This window comes from Diabrotica virgifera, chromosome 6 (assembly GCF_917563875.1).
Source record: "Diabrotica virgifera virgifera chromosome 6, PGI_DIABVI_V3a".
NCBI classification, from domain to species: domain Eukaryota; kingdom Metazoa; phylum Arthropoda; class Insecta; order Coleoptera; family Chrysomelidae; genus Diabrotica; species Diabrotica virgifera.
The window spans coordinates 12,227,228-12,247,652 of record NC_065448.1 but is presented as its reverse complement, the minus strand read 5'-3'; the positions used below and the strand labels follow the sequence as shown (position 1 = coordinate 12,247,652).

At 35.1% G+C, this 20,425-nt stretch overlaps 1 protein-coding gene across 5 annotated transcripts in view; it reads right to left on the bottom strand.

Moving 5' to 3' along the window:
• Window positions 1-20,425, bottom strand: part of LOC114332197 (advillin) — a 235,697-nt gene that overhangs the window by 17,491 nt on the left and 197,781 nt on the right. For all 5 annotated transcript variants that reach the window (XM_050653310.1, XM_050653309.1, XM_050653308.1 and 2 more), the window contains exons 2-7: window positions 18,272-18,364; window positions 18,105-18,218; window positions 12,942-13,138; window positions 5,462-5,669; window positions 4,926-5,201; window positions 1,277-1,490 (exon numbers count right to left, since the gene is read on the bottom strand). In XM_050653310.1, coding sequence (XP_050509267.1) covers window positions 1,277-1,490; window positions 4,926-5,201; window positions 5,462-5,669; window positions 12,942-13,138; window positions 18,105-18,218; window positions 18,272-18,364 — 1,102 coding nt within the window. The remainder of the gene's footprint in view (window positions 1-1,276; window positions 1,491-4,925; window positions 5,202-5,461; window positions 5,670-12,941; window positions 13,139-18,104; window positions 18,219-18,271; window positions 18,365-20,425) is intronic.

Sequence of the window (20,425 nt, the reverse complement as noted above, 5' to 3'; positions counted from 1 at the left end):
AACACCCTGTAACTCGGTTATAAAGTCGATGGAGCAATAAATTTTTTCTACGAACGTGCAAAAATGTCTACTTTCGCGCACGCATTTTAGTTTAGAAAGTTTTACTTTTCCGCACGCGTGTTACTTTTCCGCACGCGTGTTACTTTTCCGCACGCGGTTTTTACTTTTCCGCACGCGGTTTTTACTTTTCCGCACGCGTGTTAATTTAGAGATGTTAATATGGCCTTAAAGTAATTATAATACATGCAATAAGAGGTGTTAATATGGCCTTAAAGTAATTATAATACATACTAATATTTAGATATTATTTACTAATTTATTTCAAATATATCTTATTGTGTTCCTGTTTTAATGAAATTAACGCGACAATTCGATGAAATAAAATTATTTTGACATAATACTTGAAAGTCAAATCGGTAGACAATAACAGTCGTTTTGAATCATCGTCATGGAAACCAAGATCGTCGTCATGCTAACTAATTATATTGAAAGTTTGGTTTTGACAACCTTGTCAAAGAATTAATTTGTGTATGTATTTTCATATTAATTAAATTAATTGATTAAGATTTGGTAATTTTTTAAAGACTCTTAGAACAAATATTGTTCCTAACTCTTGCAGAAAGTCTCTTTTCCGCACTCGACTGCTTGCCGAACTCCTGCTTCGCGTCGTTCGGCAAACTGCAGTCGCGTGAGGAAAAGAATGACTTTCTGCACTTGTTAGGAAAATAACTATAGTATGTCTAGAACCGCCTTATTTACCTCTATTCACCATTCAAGTATTTGCGTTTCCCAATGAAACACCCTGTATACTACTTCATCTTGATTGCGGCCCGCAAGATGTGGCAATAGTTACTATGTGGCCCAGGAAAGAAAAAGGTTGAGTATCGCTGGTTTAACTCATTAAACTGATCAGTCGATAATCGATACACTGTCTGGAAATCGATACACTTTTCTTGGGAATACATAGTTACAAATATTAATTCTAACCAGTTGTCTGGTAATTTGCCGCTGCTGTATATCTTCTTAAAGAAGGAGGTGACAATTGCAACACTCTCATACTCTCATTATCTAATAGTTGTATAAATTCTGTGGGTATTTCGTCAGAACCAGAAGCCTTCCTTGGTTTCGCTTGGTCGATGGCCTTCTGAACTTCTGAGATTAGGATCGGTGGACCTGTATCTCTGCTAGATGGTATTTCTTCGTAGATTCTTTGGTCATCTTTAAATAATTATGTCTAAATTCTAAACCTTTAAATAATACTAAGAAACATACTTACTTCTATTGTCAGATTTCCATGAAGCAAATAACATCTTAAATTCCTGTGGCTCATAACTATCCACGACGCGTGTCACTTTGGTATTGGCTGGATATTTTTTCTTTTTAACAAATCCTCTTGCGTTTCTTAGAGCTTCGCTTCTTTCTTTTTCGCTGACTTTCCTTCCCACCCATACCCAGATACCATCAACTTCTTGGTCTAATATGTAAACATCCTGAAAGAGAATATTAAATCTCCGTTAAAAGTTCCTTGCAGATTCAATCTACTAGAATCAATTGATATTTTTTTTTAAAACGGCGTAATTAATATAAACCTAAAAATGTCGAATTTAAAAATGAAATATTAAAAGATTCAAAACTCAAGAATACCAAAATGCTCTCCAAATTAAAAGAGGATAGGTAATGAAGACATTTAAAAACAATAATGACGGAATCTGCAGGGGAAACTGTCGGAGAAGCTAAGAGATAAAGAAATGCGTTATGGCATGATGATCAATGCAGAACTGCAGTAGAGGAAGAAAAGATCATATAAACATAATAAGCAGAACAATGAATGCGCCGGAAGAAACCTACGTTGAGTTGAAACAGACTGCAGAAGTTGTAGTGCTAGCAATAAATACAAATAAAACAAAACTACTCGTACAAACCAGATCAAATAGACGGACGCAATAACACTTTATAGAAGATATAGAACACGTGAATAGATTCACGTACTTAGGAATGGACCTGGGCCTCTATTTTTGACCCTTCGCTTCGTTATCGAACGTATTCGCTACGTATACTAAACAGATACGAAGCGAATACGTTCGATAACGAAGCGAAGGGTCAAAAATCGAGGCCCTGGTCGCAAACAATGAAGAAGAACCGGAAATAAATAGGAGGCTTATGCTGGCAAATAAAGCCTATTTTTTGATGGGCCACATATTCAAACCGCGAGACGTACACCGGAAAACAAAACTCCGGGTCTATAAGACAATAAACAGGCTCATAGAAAGTTATGGGTGTTAAACGTGGGTTGTGACACAGAAATCTGGCAATGCATTAGACGTTTTTGAAAGAAAAATATTACGTAGGATACTGGCCCAATAAGTGAAAATAACAACTGGCGAATTAGATATAATAAAGAAATATACGAACAACATAGCGAACTAACACTAGCACAATAGACTAAACTGCAGAGATTACTGTGGGCAGTGCACGTGGTCCGCATGCATGAGAATAGAATCCTCAGAAATCTGCTAAATTTACGAATGCAAGGAAAAATACCTGTCCGAAGACGAAAAAAGAGATGGGAAGAACGAAGAAGATGAGGATGCCAAAAACCTCCTAAAAATCGTTCATGGAAAAGAACGGCAGTCAATCAAAATGACTGGAGAAGCCTGCTGAAGGAGGCCAATGCCCCTTTTGGGCTGTAGTGCCATTGGATGAATGGAGTAGAGAAAGAAACGCAAGCTAGATTCAATCAAATTCAAAGAAATACTAGAAATCATCACCATCAATAGTGCTACAGCCCTATGAAAGAGCCTTAACCTTCCCAAGTCTATTAAGCCAGTTAGTCCTATCCATTGAAAACCGTTGCCAGTTTTGCTGCGCCTATTTTTCTCCCATCCTCATCTACACCATCCTTCCATCTAAGTTTTGGCCTACCCCTATTTCTACTTCCCACAGGTTGTGACATAAGGATTCTTCTAGGAGGGTTGTTATGCTATGATCTTGCTAGATGTCATGCCCATCTTAGTCTTCCTATTCTTATAAGAGATACTACGTCTTTACCAGCAAATATATGTTTATATCTGTGGTATACCTCGTAGTTGTACCTCCTCCTCGAAATACCATTTTCACAGATGCCACCGAATATTCCTCTCAGGATCCTTCGTTCAAATATAAGCAAAAGGTTTTCATCTGCCTTGGAGATGGTCCATGTCTCCGATCCATATATCAACATTGGTTGTATAAGGGTTTTGTATATGATTATTTTTGTTTTTGGCTTAAGTTTCTGCTTCTCATATGTCTACTCAGTCCAAAATAGCATTTGTTCGCTAGGATTATCCTTCGCTTGATTTCTTCCGTCATGACGTTCTCCTTGGTGATCAGGGAGCCTAAGTAAATGAATTTGTCCACCACTTCAAAGGTAGAGTTATCAACAGTGAATTGGTGACTTGGTGACCGATGTTTCTGGCTCTATTGTTGGGTGTTGATGCCAACATGTTAGTTTTCTCCTCGTTTACTTTCAGGCCCATATTTTTTTAGGCATTTGAGAAGGTAGTATACATTTCTTCTAGTTTGCGTGTTGTGCGGGCAACTAGGTCCACGTCATCTGCATATGCCAAAATTTTGGATGATTTATTAAAAATATTTCCTCTGTTGTCTATTCGTGCATCTCTGACCGCCTTTCCAGAGCTATTTTGAAGAGGAGACACGCCAGCGCATCTCCCTGTCGCAGCCCAACATTTGTTTCAAACACCTGTGATTGTTCGCCCTGTATTTCGACTTTGCAAACGACTTTACGCATTGTACCCTTAACCAATCGTATCAGTTTATCAGGGATGTGGAATTCATCCATGGCTTCATACAATTTATTTCTTAGGACACTATCATAGGCCGATTTAAAATCTAGGAAAAGATGGTATGTGTCGATATTGAATTCATTGGTTTTTTCCAGTATTTGCTTTAGCACAAAGATCTGGTCTGTTGTTGATCGACCAGGCCTAAAACCACTTTGATATTCTCCAAGCAGCTCCTCTGAATGTGCACTTAGGCGACCGTATAAGATACTCGAAAATATTTTGTAAGCTGTATTAAGGAGGGTTATTCCCCTATAGTTTCTACATTAAAATTGATCACCCTTTTTGTGTAGCGGGCAAACGATTCCAATACACCACTCTTCCGGGATTTGTTCCTCATTCCAGGCTCTCAGTATTATAGATTTGATTAGTCAGTGTAGCGCCTCCATATTTAATAAGTTCCGCGGATATACCATCACTTCCTGGAGATTTATTATTTTTTAGGTGTTTTATTGCATCCCGTACTTCTTGAATTGATGGAGGCTCTAATGGTGTATCTTGTGGTTGCTCTTGGGCTTGGCTGATTTGGATTTTCTACTTCGATGGTAAGTAGTTCTTTATAGTGTTCCACCCACCTTTTCAATATTTCTTCTTTTGTATTGAGTATGTGCCCCTCCTTATCCTTACATAGTCTTGGTTTGAATTATTTTCTTGCATTATTCAGAGTTTTATAGAATTTTCCAGAAATAGCATGGAAATTTATATCGTGAAGGAAATACAAGCGACTAGAATATACAGAATAAAAAAAGAAGGGCTTTAAAAAAACAAGTACAGACAAAACAGACAAATCGTAGAGCATAACAGACACGAAAGCAGAAAATTCTATAAACGAATAAAAGAAAGCACACGGTCATTTAGATATCAACTTACAAAATCATCAAAGAAAATATTACAATGGAAGACGATATGAAGGCTAAAAAAGGAAGATCCAGAACGATATGATTGATGATGTGGAAGACATGAAAACTATGAATATAAGACAATGAAGGAGAAAGACGTAAGAAAAGTCTAAATGGAGGGACATAGCCAGACAGGAGGTAAAGACTTATCCAGGGTTATGATGTCAAACGAAGAATATAAACTTACTTCATAGTGTAGATCCTGTTGTACAAAAGGCCCTGTTTTCACCTCAGCCACCCTGTATTTGCCGTTAATATCTGCGCATTTGTACAATCTCATAGAAGATTTTTGGTAGTTGCCATTTTCGTCGTTTTCGGAAACTTCGGGTAACACTACTCGTTTTTCCAATGGTAAATATTTGTTAAACTCCTTTTTGATATCATCTTGCAGAGTTTTTTCATAACCGTCGTCCACGAAGGCCAAATTGGCGATTTTGTGTTTTTCCTTCATATCTTCCACTATCTGAAAAGAAAAAAAATTAATGAGAAACACATAGGCCCCAATCCCGCGTACCACAAATAAAACTTCCCCTGTTCCAGTGTTCCCATACATCAAAGTTTATCCGACTAGACACCGTTAAGCTATTAACAAATTTTCAGCTTGCTATTAATAAACTTTTTTTTGGTAAGCGGGATCCAGGCCTATTAATGCATTCAACTATGACGTAATAAAATAATATTCAGGTAGAACAGTTAATAAAATATACTATGAAACAATCTTACTGTAGTAGCATGCAATTTTTCCACAGCATCTGCAGCTCTTCCGGACCAAACAAAAATTATTTTTGGCGTTTTTATGACGAAAATGTCCTGGCTATTGAAATGTTCCCAAGATACGCTGGGCATTTCTTTAACAACGGGAATTCTTTTGCCTCTAACTCTGTATAGCTTAACAGGCTGACAGTCGTTGATTATTTCTGGTTTTAATATCCTGAAAAATAAAAAAACTGTGATATGAATAGATAAACTTTTAACAATAAAGCTGTTGTCGCTTGCCAATCATCAATAGGAAGGCAAGGCATTGCATAACTAACTCTCTCATTATCAACTGCAAAATCATCATACATTTTTGGCATTCGTCTATCTCTTTTCGGATATCGTGAACTACATGTATCATCTACCTTTTGCTCTGAAACGTACTTTCTAGTATTTACATAATTTTCGTTTACACTTTCATGCACACTTTCAGTCATATCTTTCTCAAAATCATTGAAACTCTCTACATTACTTACTTCCAAACAAACATTCGCTTCATTCTCGCCACAATCATTCTCATTCACACTCTTAATAGTACTTGGACGAATTGAAACTTGATTGTTTTCTTGGACTGTAACAGTTTCAGGATCAGCAGGTTCATCTGTTTCAACTTCAGACAACTTTGGAACCATTGCAACTTCAATGTCAGTCTGCTCAAGAGGAAATGACATGCTTCTTTCTTTAAACGGTTTGTCATTCATTTTTTCCTCCAAAAATACAATATCTCGTGCAATTTCAATTTTGTGTGTAACAGGATCTAGCAGTCTGTATCAGGCAGATGTTTCTGAATACCCAACAAAGATTTTTTCTTTACTTTTCTGGTCGAGTTTCTTCCGCTTTATTTTTGGAACATGAGCATATGCATAACATCCAAAGATACGTAGAATTGTAAGGTCAACTTTGTTTCCAGACCATTTTTCTTCTGGAGTTTTACCTTTCAAAAAACTAAGTTTTCACTCTAATGGCATATAACATATCCCACCAGAATGAAAACAATGGGAACCTTCTCTGGTTACACCTCCGAGGCTTCTACAATTTGCAAGCCATACGGATGCTGAGACTAAGGAAGATGAGGGAATTCTACAATTTACAATTCACGTCACATCTGCTCAGCGCGGTAAAGTTCCAACGAGACTGGTTCCCTTCATACTCCACACAGAGTAAATGTATTGGATTAAATGTAATGAATGGTTATTCATTTTTGTTTTACCTTTCAGTTTCTTGGTTGGTGATCTGTTTAATAAATATACTGCTGTGTTAGCAGCTTCCGCCCACATTTGTTTTTCAGCATTTACCTCGAACAGCATCGAACGTACTTTTTCGAAAATAGTGCGGTTGAACCTTTCGGCAACACCATTCTGTTCAGGACAATATGGCACAGTAAGTTCATGTTTGATGCCTTTGCTTTTTAAAAACTTGTTCATACGAGCATTGCAGTACTCACCACCATTGTCGCTTCTTAAAACTTTAATTTTTTTTTTAGTTTCAGTTTCGACTTCTGCACAAAATTCTTGAAACTTCTCAGGAACTTCGTCCTTTGACTTCAAAAAATAACAAAATGCTTTTCTTGTATGGTCATCGATAAGGGTAAACAAATATTTTGAACCAGTATGAGATTTGTTGCTGTGGCTTCAGGTCTCTTCTTCACTGCTATCTTTTGATTGTGAAAAAGTCTGCATCCGTTGATGTCAAATATAACAGACCAACCATTTCTTACTAAAGCGTTCACTGATAAGAGATTTACCGATAGGTTTGGTACATACCTTACGTTTTGTATCAATTTTTCTTCTCGACTTTCTCTAAGTGTAACTGTAGCATTACCAGTTCCTTTTACTGTAAGCCTGGAGTCATTTGCCACCACAATCTCTTGACCAGAATTTTTGTTGGTAATTTCTGTTAAAATTTCGTATTTTCCGGTCATGTGTGAAGGTGCACCGCTGTCAACGTACCATATATCGTCTTTCATGTTGATACCAAATGCAGCGAAACATGTTGTACCACCTTTTTTGTTACTTTTGCTTTGAGATTTACTTCTTTCGGGCGATTTTTCCATTTTCTTCTTAGTACATTGATTTTTGTAATGTCCTTTGGATCCGCAACCCCAACAATGTGGTACTTTTTTAAATTTCTGCGCCGAGAGTGCATTGTCTTCTTCACGTTTACCTTTTTGCCATTTTTTGTCTTGCAAGAGTTTGGTCTTAACAAAATCAGCTGTAATGTCAACATTTGAATTTTCCAGAGCCATTACCATTGGGTCATATGCTTCTGAGAGACCCTGCAGCATGATTGCACCCAAAAATTCATCATCGATCGGTTTTCCAATAGAAGATAGTTGCTGAGATAAGTCAATCGCTTCGTTTACATAATCTTCCATTGTACTAAAATTGGATAGTTTAATTGAACATAAATTTCGTAGTAAACGAAGTCGACGATGAAGACCTTTATCCTCAAATGCTTTTTCAAGTGCAAGCCATGTCTCTACAGCTGTTTTGCATTGCATTACATGAGGATATGTACTCTTATCCAAAGAAAGTATTATTTTTGAAAGTGCTTTCTCCTCGTGACGCTTTTTTGCTAGATTGTCTAGTTTATAAATTCTTAAAATACATTTTAAATTCAAGATCCTGAACTTTATTTAACTTCTGCTGCGCACAATAGTATTATAAGATACTAATAATACTAATACTAGTTTGATTAGACCTGACATCGCTTCCGTATCACATCTCACCTTGTACCCCAGGCTGTGGGTGAAAAAAGGTGATATAATTCAGGAATTTTTGAAACCTACCAGGTGTTGTAAAGGACGATGGCAGGAATAACTTCTACTAAAATGTAACCAAAAATTTTGTGTGGTTTTTTATTTATGACGTTTTTCATTTGTTAAATTTGCAATTTTTAAAGATTTTTAATTTTGCAGCTGAGGATATTCATTTTAGAGAAAAACTTTTAAATAGAAAATTGTAGTAAATTAAAAAAACCTAGAATTTGAGCTATAGCAAGTTTAATTTCGTTAATACGTTATTGCAAAACAGCCTGCGAAAGGTCCAAAATGGCCGTTTTTTGCAATAGCAATATTTATTGTAAAAATAACTTTTATGTATTTTTTAAGGCTTTAAAGTAAAGATCTTTCAAAACCAAACATAAAAAAATTTTAGAGCCCGATTGGTGTACTTGTTGCTTAGATATTATAATTTGTTTATTCCAAGGGGTCAAATGTCGAAGGCTATAACTTTTTCAAAAAAAAATTGTAGAGAGTTAATCCAAAATCCACTCTCCTTCTAAAGACTTATATTTTCATATTCTGATGTAAATAAATGCGTATAACATTTTTCAACCTCTTATTTCGGGTTTGAAAATAAGGGGCAAATTTCGTTATAAACATTTAGAACCGAAGACGCCCCTGTACATCCTATGAGTTTCTAACTTGCAGGTTATTGTTGCTGAAGACAAAATAAAGATTCATAACCAAATAAAAATTTTCTACGACCAACTGAAGCCGAGAAAATTGTTTTTGTTTTCTTAAATGGTAGTGACTTTATTTATAACAATTAAGAACTTATTTCACAGTCATTGACTAAAGAAAGACTGATATTATCTTAAAATAAAAATTATTTTAACCGAAAATTACATTTAATTATTAAAAATGATTTTTAAAGTGTAGTGGAGATTTATTTTTCGTTACGAATGTGATTTATTGAGTCGGTTGACCTTAGCAACGGTTAGCAACTTATAATACACATTGAATCACGGTTTTTGCTTTAAATGTTAAAGCACCTCTTGGATTGACATGAAATTTGGCAATCACATACATGTCAAAGAATAAAAATGATATTGGGCCTCTGTGTGCTTTTGTCCCGAGGGTGAGTTTCACCCTTATAAGGGTGTTTTTTTGTTGAAAAATGAAGGTATTTACTCGAAAGGTATTAACTTGGTGAAAAAATGCTATAGAACAAAAGGTGCTTAGAATTAGACGTTTTAACCATTTCCGAACTTATTTTGAACATATATTTTTTCACCCATTATAAGGGGTGAAACTCACCCCCAGGACAAAAGCTAACAGAGGCCCAATATAATTTTTATTATTGAATATGTTATCTATGGGTTTGCCAAATTTAATGTCAATTCAAGCGGTGCTTTAAAATTTAAAGCAAGAAACCGACACAATAAATCACAGTCATAACGAAAAATAAATCTCCACTATACTTTAAAAATCATTTTTAATAATTAAATGTAATTTTCGGTTAAATTTTTATTTTAAGATAATATAAGTCTTTCTTTAGTCAATGACTGTGAAATAAGTTCTTAATTGTTATAAATAAAGTCACTACCATTTAAGAAAACAAAAACAATTTTCTCGGCTTCAGTTGGTCGTAGAAAATTTTTATTTGGTTTTGAATCTTTAATTTGTCTTCAGCAACAATAACTCGCAAGTTAGAAACTCATAGGATATACAGGGGTGGCTTCAGTTCTAAATGTTTATAACGAAATTTGCCCCCTTATTTTCAAACCCGAAATAAGAGGTTGAAAAATGTTATACGCATTTATTTACATCAGAACATAGAAATATGTCTTTGGAAGGAGAGTGGATTTTGGATTAACTCTGTACGATTTTGTTTTAAAGTTATAGCCTTGGACATTTGACCTCTTGGGATAAACAAGTTATAATATCTAAGCAACATGTTTACCAATCGGGCACTACAAATGTTTAGAATTGAAAGATCTTCATTTTAAAGCCTTAAAAAATACATAAAAGTTATTTTTACAATAAATAAGGCAATTGCAAAAAACGGCCATTTTGGACCTTTCGCAGGCTGTTTTGCAATAAAGTTTTTTCGAAGTTTTTCTCTAAAATGAATATCCTGCATAATTCTGCATTGAATAAAGCTGCAAAATTAAAAATCTTTAAAATTTGCATATTTAACAAAATCAAACACGTCATAAATAAAAAACCGCACAAAATTTTTGGTTACATTTTAGTAGAAGTTATTCCTTCCATCGTCCTTTACAACACCTGATAGGTTTCAAAAATTCCTGAATTATATCCTGAAATCGACCTATTTTTCACCTAGAGCTTGGACTATTGACCGAGTATTGCTCAGCAGCTCTCCTCGCTTTGGGTATTGATGAAGACCGATCTGAAGGCTGTTAACATTTATTTCTGTTCACTGGCGTCAGCGTTGAGGACATCAGTTAACTTGTTTTACTTAAAATGATTCGTCTTTTTGTTTTCTTCTTCTTCTTCTGCCACTCTTATCTGAGATTGTAAATCATCAAGGTTATCCTGACCTTATTTACAGCTGACCTAAAGAGTTCATCAGCCTTTTTGATTTACGTATGGTATAAAATTCTGTCTGGTGTCTAATAGAGCTACCCGTCACAAACGGGCCAAATTTTTGAATGACCTCACCAAGAAACAGACCAGCATGTCATGAAAAAACTTATTAAAATCCTAAGTAACAATACTGCTGCATCAGGTACAGAACTCTCAAAGGCAGCTAAAGACCAAATAGCTAATCAGCCATTAAGAAGGAACGATAATGCTTAAGCCAAGAAAACAAAAGAAACTATAACACTTCTTGACGAGGAGAAACATTTCCTAGGCACACCATTTATTCTGGAAGAGCTTCAAACAACTATCTGATACGTTAAAGACAACAGGATAGAATAGATATAGCGTTTCGTTTTTATTACTAACTAATGGTTCATAAAGATGAACAAAGGAAATTTCACAGATTCGTATTCCCAGAGTCATGAAACTATCTTTAAACAGAAAAAATACACCTAATAAAACAGTATATTTAAAAGACTTATAACGAGCGATCCACAATTATTGGGATCAAAGCTAGCCGTGCAAAAAATTACGTATGTCTTGTTTTAATCTGAATTTATAACATTGGTTTATCAATTAATTTTGATTAACATTATAAAACATAAAAATTCAGTCAAAACCTATACACAGAACTTTAATCAAAAATAAAAAGAATTAGCAAAATTATTAGTAACAATAATAAATAAAATCAAACAAGATGCTGTCTGTATATATATCTACCACCATCTCTACATAACCTAACTTTTCTTGTTAAGTTGACGTACACTGCAAAGTTGACGTAAACTGCAAAGTTGACGTAAACTGGAAAGTATATCTGAATTAAGAATAGACATGCACTGTATAGCTATCTCTGTCGTTCAGAGCCACCTATGGTGACAATAATTTTGGATCACACGTTACTATTTGGACGCGAAACATGGCATCTCACGGAATAAAAACTCCTTGTTCTATAAATTGATTTTTGGCGCAGATCAGCAGGTATCAGCACGTAAAAAAGGGAAAAATAAGACAAATAATGTTCAAAACAACCATCATCATAGAATAAATATAGCAAAAACAGTTTACTTTATACGGATATGTACAGAGAGTGACAGACCATCGCTCCCTAACGAAGTTAATATTGAATTAGCAGCCACTTAAGCCAAAAAAAACGAGGAAGAACGAAAACATCATGACTTTAGGAAGTCATCAAAACACCGTGGATTGATATTTACTCGTTAGAAGTTGCTAAATGCGTGTTTTGGTACATTATCTCACTATAATTGCCATACTAGCCGATCCGTTTAGATTCAGTTCAGTCTTCTTACAAGTCTTGTAACGGTCCGAAAGTCATTATTATTTTTGCTCCACCCTGTATGATAAATCCGTTTCCGGAATTGTACCGTGTATTGCTTAGGATTAGGTCGTCTGTGATTCTTTTTCGTTTCTCACAGTGCTAGATCGATCTTGTATTTCTCGTGAATAAATTTTTATTTCTCCACGTGTTTACGTTGTTTCAAACCGCCAAAGTGATCTTTAGCTATAAATCTTTCGCTAATGTGTTTTTGGCGACTGTGAAACTGGAAAATGTTTATCTTATAGAGCTTAAGTGGTTCAGAGATAGGAGTTCAAGTGTTTTTTTGCTGATTCGTCTGAGAACGGGCCTTAGTTGTGAAGACAGCTAAGTGAGAGCTTTTCATGGGAAGAATGGATGGTAGTATCTGTTGGAATCGGTTTTATAATAATTGTAAGCTATCGGTATAAATATCGGTAAGCTAATGAGAGCATATTAATAACATCCCGTTAAGAACTACCCCCATACCTCTTCCGTTACTAAGCAACCGAGGACATGTTCTTCAAAATATGTAACATAATGTAACACGTTACATCCCCTTATATGACAATATCTTGTCAAATTCTATTTTCCATTATTCCTAGAGGGTGAATTTAGTCCTAACATATATTTTTGTCGCGGCAACGTGTTAATAGTGTTATAATCTCTCCGATGATGGGTAGACTCTGAAACACGTATAGGAGAATGGTAGGAGACGAATCGAAACGCAACCGCCGATACATATTTTTATATAGATAGAAATATAGATATCGAAAGATAAAAAGAGTGCATTAGAATGGCCTTACCTTATTCCGTTTTTAAAGTAGCTCAAAAACCGAGCACTTTCGTATCCTTCTGTTTCTCTGTGTTGTACAGCGTGTCCATTTAAATAATTGTCAACCTCGACTGTCTTGTAAGCTGCTACACCTGATCTGTCGGGATTAGTTTGTGATCCAAGCCAGAAATGCACGTGGTGTTCTATGGAGCCCTTCGTTTCTTTACTCTAAAATTGTAATTATTTAAATAAGTAAAAATGCTTTAAGTATATTTAGCAATAGACTATTAGACATTAAAAATCACCATTCCCTCTGTAAGGCTAGCAAACTCCCAAAGATCTAACGAAATCTAAAACAAATAAAATAAGACCCTTGAAGTACCGATCATGCAGTAATCATAAATCCCAATTCTTCATAAAAAATGGACTGCTCCATTAATGTAAATTAATTTAATTTTTTTTATTTAGTTTAAATGCCTATTTGGCCATTTGCATAAAAATATTGGGATGGCTGGGAACTGAACTCGGATTGCCGATCGCAGGTTTAGCGTCGTAACCACTAGACCAGCGGTTCTCAATCTTTTTGAGTCATGTACCACCAAATATTTTTTATTATTTTTGGTACCACCTAACTGAAATACCTATCCAGCTAGGTGATCTAATTAACTAAAATAGTGGTGCTGATTTTGGCTGTTTTTGCGTTTTGTCCTATTTGCGAAATAACCTCAAACCTCAAATACTGATATGTAGGTACCTCCAGTGGCACATGTACCACAATTTGAGAACGGCTGCACTAGATCATTTCGGCGATATTAATTTTAATTAATACCATTATTTAATCTAAATTAGTATATTGTTAACATTTCATTTTTTTGTTTTATTATGTGTGACAAATAGTTCATGAGAAATGTTCTTCTTTAACCTTTAACTACCCGCGCATCAAGTTATAACATAACTACACGCGTGGCGTACTTTGTACGCCACAAGAAAATACACAATAACATCGGATTTGTTTATTATTTTTTTTTTAAATACACTTAGTTGTTTGTTATAAACCTTATTCGGCATCAGTGAATACTTGGAGTTCCTTTTCAGTAAGCCAATTGGGATTTATAACTGGAATCATGGAATAACTGGATTCCATGATAAATAAAATTACTAATAAAAAATTTTTTTAAATGTGATTTTTTACAGGAGAAAAAGTATTGTTTACAAAGAAAAATATATTTTTTGCCATAATGACTAAAAAACAATTAAAATATGTACTTATATTACGACTTATAGTAATATAATCCTGGGGTATATTGTCCACCACAATAAAATGTAAATTACGATCTTTCCAGAACGCCGATTATAACGAAACTAAAACCAAATTGTAAAGCACATTCCAGTGATAGGTTAGAAAAATAAGCAAGTTCAAAAATTAAATTTTTAAATATATTTCCAGTAGAATTCTTATATCTGGCGTACAAAGTACGCCAGCGCGTGTAGTTAAAGGTTAACTAATGAATTAATAATAAAAAGTCCACAATAAATACATAACTTTAATCAACGAAATATCTTAAAAATTAACAAAAACAGTGTTCCCTTTTTACCATTAACGTATGCTACTTTTCCAAAGGAACACCCTATATATTGATTCAATGTTTTACAATAGAAGGTTGAGTGAGGTTTGTTCAGGGATGGGAATTCAACTTGACGACGATACAACATTGCATACGCTACATTTTGCGTATGACCAAGTCGTGGTAGCAGCGGATAAAGAAGATTTAGAATTAATGACGACACGTTTATTTTAAACATATGCAGAGTGGGGCCTTTCTGTAAATAGAAACAAAACGCAATACTTATGCATCGGGAATGAAGTAAAAGATCTAATAGTTAAAGACCATGAAACAATCAAGAACTGTGAGGACTATGTATATTTAGGAACAACAATCAACAAGAGTGGGCGCACCGAAAAAGAGATAGAGCAAAGGATCGTGAAAGGAAAAAGGGTGATTGGACCCATAAACCCGATGCTATGGTCAAAAGAACTATATAATCAAAGAAAACATATTATCTTTAACTCCATATTTAAAAGTATAGTGCTCTATGGATGCAAAACATGGCAACTTACTAAATCCCTGGAACCACGCCTACTTGCATTGGAAATGAACTTCTGGAGAAGATGGGCTAGAAAATCAAGGCTTGAAAGAATACAAAATGACCAAATCAGAAATATAATGGGAGTCAAGTCAACCAGAATAGACGAAATTCAAAGGAGACAACTGATCTGGTATGGAAAGAAGGTAGAGAGGAAGGCCGAAACAATCCTGGCTAGGCGGAATTTAGAAGGCAATGTCGGGAAGGAATCTTCACCCTGGCGAATGGAACGACCGACGAAGCTGGAAACTAGGAACCGGAAGGCGAAGAACGCTATAAATAACCGGGATAATCAGGGCCGTCTTAAGCACACACGGCGCCGTGGTGCAATACTCATCTTTGCGCCCCCTTTGGTCAGAAGATTATAAGGGTTATAGTTACGGTAAAATTAAAACTAATTAAACTATATTAAAAAATTTGTGGTTTCAGTATTCAAACAAGATCAATTTTGTATTTAACACATATTTTCTAGCCAATTTTTCTAGCTTTTAATTTGGCAAAAATTTTTATTACTTCGGTGGTATCTATTTTTACTTGCTTTTCTATACTTAAGTATTAAAGCCGGGTTTGTTAATCTGTCTTGGGCCATTGTTGAGTGCAGATCAGTTTTGATCAATTTAAGTTTAGAAAAAGACCTTTTATCTTCAGCTACTGTTACTGGAAGTGTTAAATATATCCTTACACACCTAGAAAATTTGGGAAAACACAGAGTAAATTATTAGAATATACATATAACTGATAATATCGAGTGGGGTTATGTCTTTATTTATAAGAAATATTGGTAAGAAATTCTAATTCATTCTCATTTCATCCCCTTTTTTTATTTTTCAATTCAAACATTGCGTTGTTTTTAAGTTTTTTTCTGAGTTTCTCCAACTCAATACATTTTCCAGGAAAGAAACGTTGTAATTATGTTTGCTCAACATTTCAAATCTTTCACCTAATTTTGCAATGACAATGTCCAATAAATAATAATAAGTTAACTTTAAAATTTTGTTGTCTAAAAGAGGTTCGTCTGCAGCGTCGTAATTGAGATTGAGATGTATTTTTCGGGGACATCGACGAACAGTTTCAGAAAATTTAGTTTCGCAATCTAGTGTTCTTTAGCAATTGATACTGAGTTAATTAATATCTGCTCAAACGCAGTGTCAGTGTGGTTATTGACAGGGCTAGATTTACATATGGTCTGAATAGGCTATAGTCCAGGGCGGCAGAATTTAGGGGGCGCCAAATTTTGGTAAAAAAGGAAAAAATGCGGAGGGGAGGGTGGCAAATTGTGGATAGCCCAAGCCCAGGGACAGCAAATCTTCAAATCCTCCTCTGATTATTGGCTAAATCTTTATTGACTTGATCGGAAATAATAATCTCGCTCGTTTGCAAAGTTTTGTTGCTAATAATATTAAACCTTTGCTAAAATATTGTACCATGTCACGACAGAGCCGATAAACTTAAAGTTCTTTAATTTTGTCATCAATCAGCTTGCTTCTTGTGTATTGTCGTAGTTGTTGTCAACAATTGAGGATTTTCAGTAAGTCAATTCTACTCTCACATCGCGTATTTGAAAGCGCTTTTAATGTAAAAGTGGGTATCTTATTCATTATGACATTCAACCGTAATGTTGATGAGGTAAAAAACATAAATTTCTTGAACAATTGAAAAAACAAATTGTTATTTCCAATGAGCATTTAACAGCATAATTTTAGCACTAAATTAAGGCTGTGAGCTGCACAAGGAACATAAGAGCACCAGGATTAATCTAAGGCTAAAATTTTTTTTGAAGGCCCATATTTTTTCCTCTGATATTTATCCCATTATCATACTCTTGGCATCGTAAATCATCTAAATCAATATTCATTCATTTCAAACATTCTAACAAATAATTTGCTAAAATCCTTGTTCGGTAGTATCAGTAACAGGTAAAAAACTGACTAACTTCGGCCATCATAAAAGATTCTACCGCCACCTTTAAAAAATAACGACTACATTACATAGTAATGTGGTGCTTTTACATACATAGCTACGCAAAACCGCAATAATTATACTTTTGTCAGCAGAATCGGAAATTTGCTCATAATCTAAATGGGTTTCATATTTCATTTTCATATCGTAGATCGTAGGTGTAGTAAGCATTAATGCCTTTGTAAAAAATACCGAAAGTGCACTTGTATAATTTTGTTATTTGTAGTTTTTTTAAGGACAAGTTTGAGCCTAGCAAGAGTTAGGCTTGCGCCCCCCTTGGACTTGGCGCCCGGGTGCTCCGCACCCCTTGCACCCTCGGGTTAAGACGGCCCTGGGGATAATAATATTAATAACAATGTCTGAATGAACATCTTTATAAGACCATGCAGAAAGCTCTACTACTCGCGACGGCCAGAAGTGTACGAAAATTTTTGGGAGATACACCTACATTCCAAGTCACCTAGGGCTCCATAACATGGAAAGAGTCCCACCAGAGCTCAATCCTTTTGATACCGTAGGTATCTGGGATGAGTCCATTTTCCCCTTAGAGGGAGTGTGAGCCGTATGGCTAAATCTGATAATAACAAGAATAGAAGGTAAATAAATAATCAATTTACTTTCATACGGTCTAGTGATATTTTTAACAATTTTAATGGCCCTATTTAATTTTTACATAAATGAAAAATATGTTTTTTTGTAGTTTTAAAACTGTTTTTCTGAAATAATTTTAGTCTGCAGTTTATAAAAGAGCTGTGTTTTAAAAAATATACAGTGCTATTAGTCAATAGTGTCCTCCCCGTCTCGTATCTTTTGAACGGTTATACTTATAATAGGTAAATTTGAAGGGATAAAATAAACGAACATGTGATTATCAAATATGTAGTCATAACAGGTCATGTAATACTGACAGATGACGTTACAGAGCCACTTTGACCGATAAGTTTAAATGGGACCTTATAACAAGTGATACCTACGTCGTTTGACAGGTATTGAAAATACCTGTGTATGAGTTTAACCGTCCAAAAGATACGAAGGGGGGACTTTTGACTAACACTATATACATATCTACATATATCAAAAATGCACTTACCACCATATCAACCCCACAAGATTGTCCATATAAACTAGCCGCATAAATAACATAAGAATCTGATGTATAAAAAGTACCATACTGGTCTTTTGGTATTGCGATAATGTTCATATTCTACAAAAACATCCTTTATCAAAACATCCTGTAATTAGACTTCCATAGCTTACCTCTACTTTCCATATTAAAAAGTTTGTTGAATTTTTATTAATTTTCCTGAATGCAGTGTCGATGGAGCCGATGTCATAGACTGAAGAATCGTCCTGTAAAAAACGGTTGTTGTTAATATTAGCTGGGCTTTTAAAACAATTTAAAAAAGCCTATAAAAATAAACGAGTAGGAAAGGAATTTGTGTCGGGTCAGTCGGGTCAGAGGTTGAGCAAACTATAGTCCAAATGGTGAATGTAATAATTTTTGGCAAGAAAATATAATAAAACATAAAATGAGAACTCGTTAACACTGCATGAGAAAAACTAGCAGAAAAAAGCGACCTAATCAAAACTATGTGGGAGAGGAAAGAACTACCTACATCTTCGAAGATCTCTTGTGTTAGTGTGGTTCTAAAAAGTAATAGCAACAGTGCGAGCAATATAAGGCAGTAATCAATAATTTTAATGTCTAAAATTTAAGTTAGACGAAAGTATAAAGTATGTCTCTTTGTTTATACAGGGTGTCCAGAAACTCTATCGACCAACGAAGTAAGACATTTTAACCCAATGCTTCTAGTCCGAAAATGCTTCCTTAGGGAGCTAATAGAGCTCTTTGAAGATGGCATCTTGTAATTAGTTTTTCTTAAATAACTTCAGAACGCGTTTATTTAGAAAAATGAAAATTGGTACGCATATGTATCTTCTAGAGATAAATCGATTACATTTTATTCTGAATTTCTAGTACCGGTCATAGGCGTCAGTTTTGGGTAGGGCAACGGTTATTTTATCGCATAACTTTTTTAAATTTTAAGCATTTTTGACACTAGATTATTAAATTATGAGGTATGATAGTACTAGAAGGTACTCTTGTTTTAAGTCGGTAGAACACACCGTTTTCTAGAAAAACCGATTTGAAAATTTTTCATTTTCTCAATCGATTTTTCTAGAATGCGGTGTGTCCTACCTACTTAAATCAAGAGTACCTTTTAGTACTAGAATATCTCACAATATAATAATCCAGTATCAAACATGCTTAAAAGTTCAAGACAAAAAGTTATGGACCCAAAACGGACGCCTATGACCGGTACTAGAAATTCACAATGGATGAAATCGATTTATCTCTGGAAGATAAATATGTGTACCAATGTTTGTTCTTCTAAATAGCAGCGTTCTGGAGGTATTTAAGAAAAACTAATTACAAGACGCCATATTCAAAGAGCTCTAGCTCCATTAGGAAGCATTTTCGGACTAGATGAATTGGGTTAAAATATCTTAAAACTATATGAGGAATCTCCTGTCTTCGTTTGTCGGTAGAGTTTCTGGACACCCTGTATGTTTATTTGCTGAGTACGCTCACGAAAAAAGTCTTCGAAGCATTTAGGCTTCGGAGATATCAGTACAGATTTTATCTACCTAAAGGCTTCAAATGTACTGTACATTATTGATGTAGGTATAGTAGCGAGGCTTGGACGATAACCAAGGCAAACGAAGAGCGATTACGTATTTCGGAAAAAAATCCTGAGGAAAATCTTTGGACCGTTGATTGATGGGACAACAGCACATTATAGGATAAGAACTATCAAAGAGCTGGAAGAACTGTATGCAGCCGCCATCATAAAAAAGAAATATAAAGTCCAGAACGTTCCAGTGGGTGGATCACCTCGGAAGACATTCTAACGAAAGAATAGTAAATCTTGTATGAAAGGAAGTCCCAACTGGAAGAAAACTACGTGGACGACCTCAACTCCGGCAGCAAAATAATATAGAAGGATACCTTAAAACTATGGACGTGAAAAATTGGATGGATAATGCAGAAGATAGAAAGGAATGCAGTCATGTTCAAAATGGTTAAAATTTATGCTGGGTTGTACCGCCAGTACCGCCGGTTGTAAGTGGCGGCTCGTCAGAGGAGTCAAGGGAGGCTTATCCTCTCCATAAATTTTTTACACACGCTACACTGTTTTGTTTATCTTGAATCGCGAAAAACAACAAGCATTCTCACTATTATACAACGTGTAAATTCCATATTATTAGCATTAGCATTAGAACGCATGATTGGGTCTTAGTTTTTTTATTATTATTGTAGGCAGGACCCTGGGTTATCCCGAGATGCATGAATGGAGCCGAGAAGCCGGCCAGCCTCCGTTGTTAATGCTCCGCGCAGCGCAGCAGACG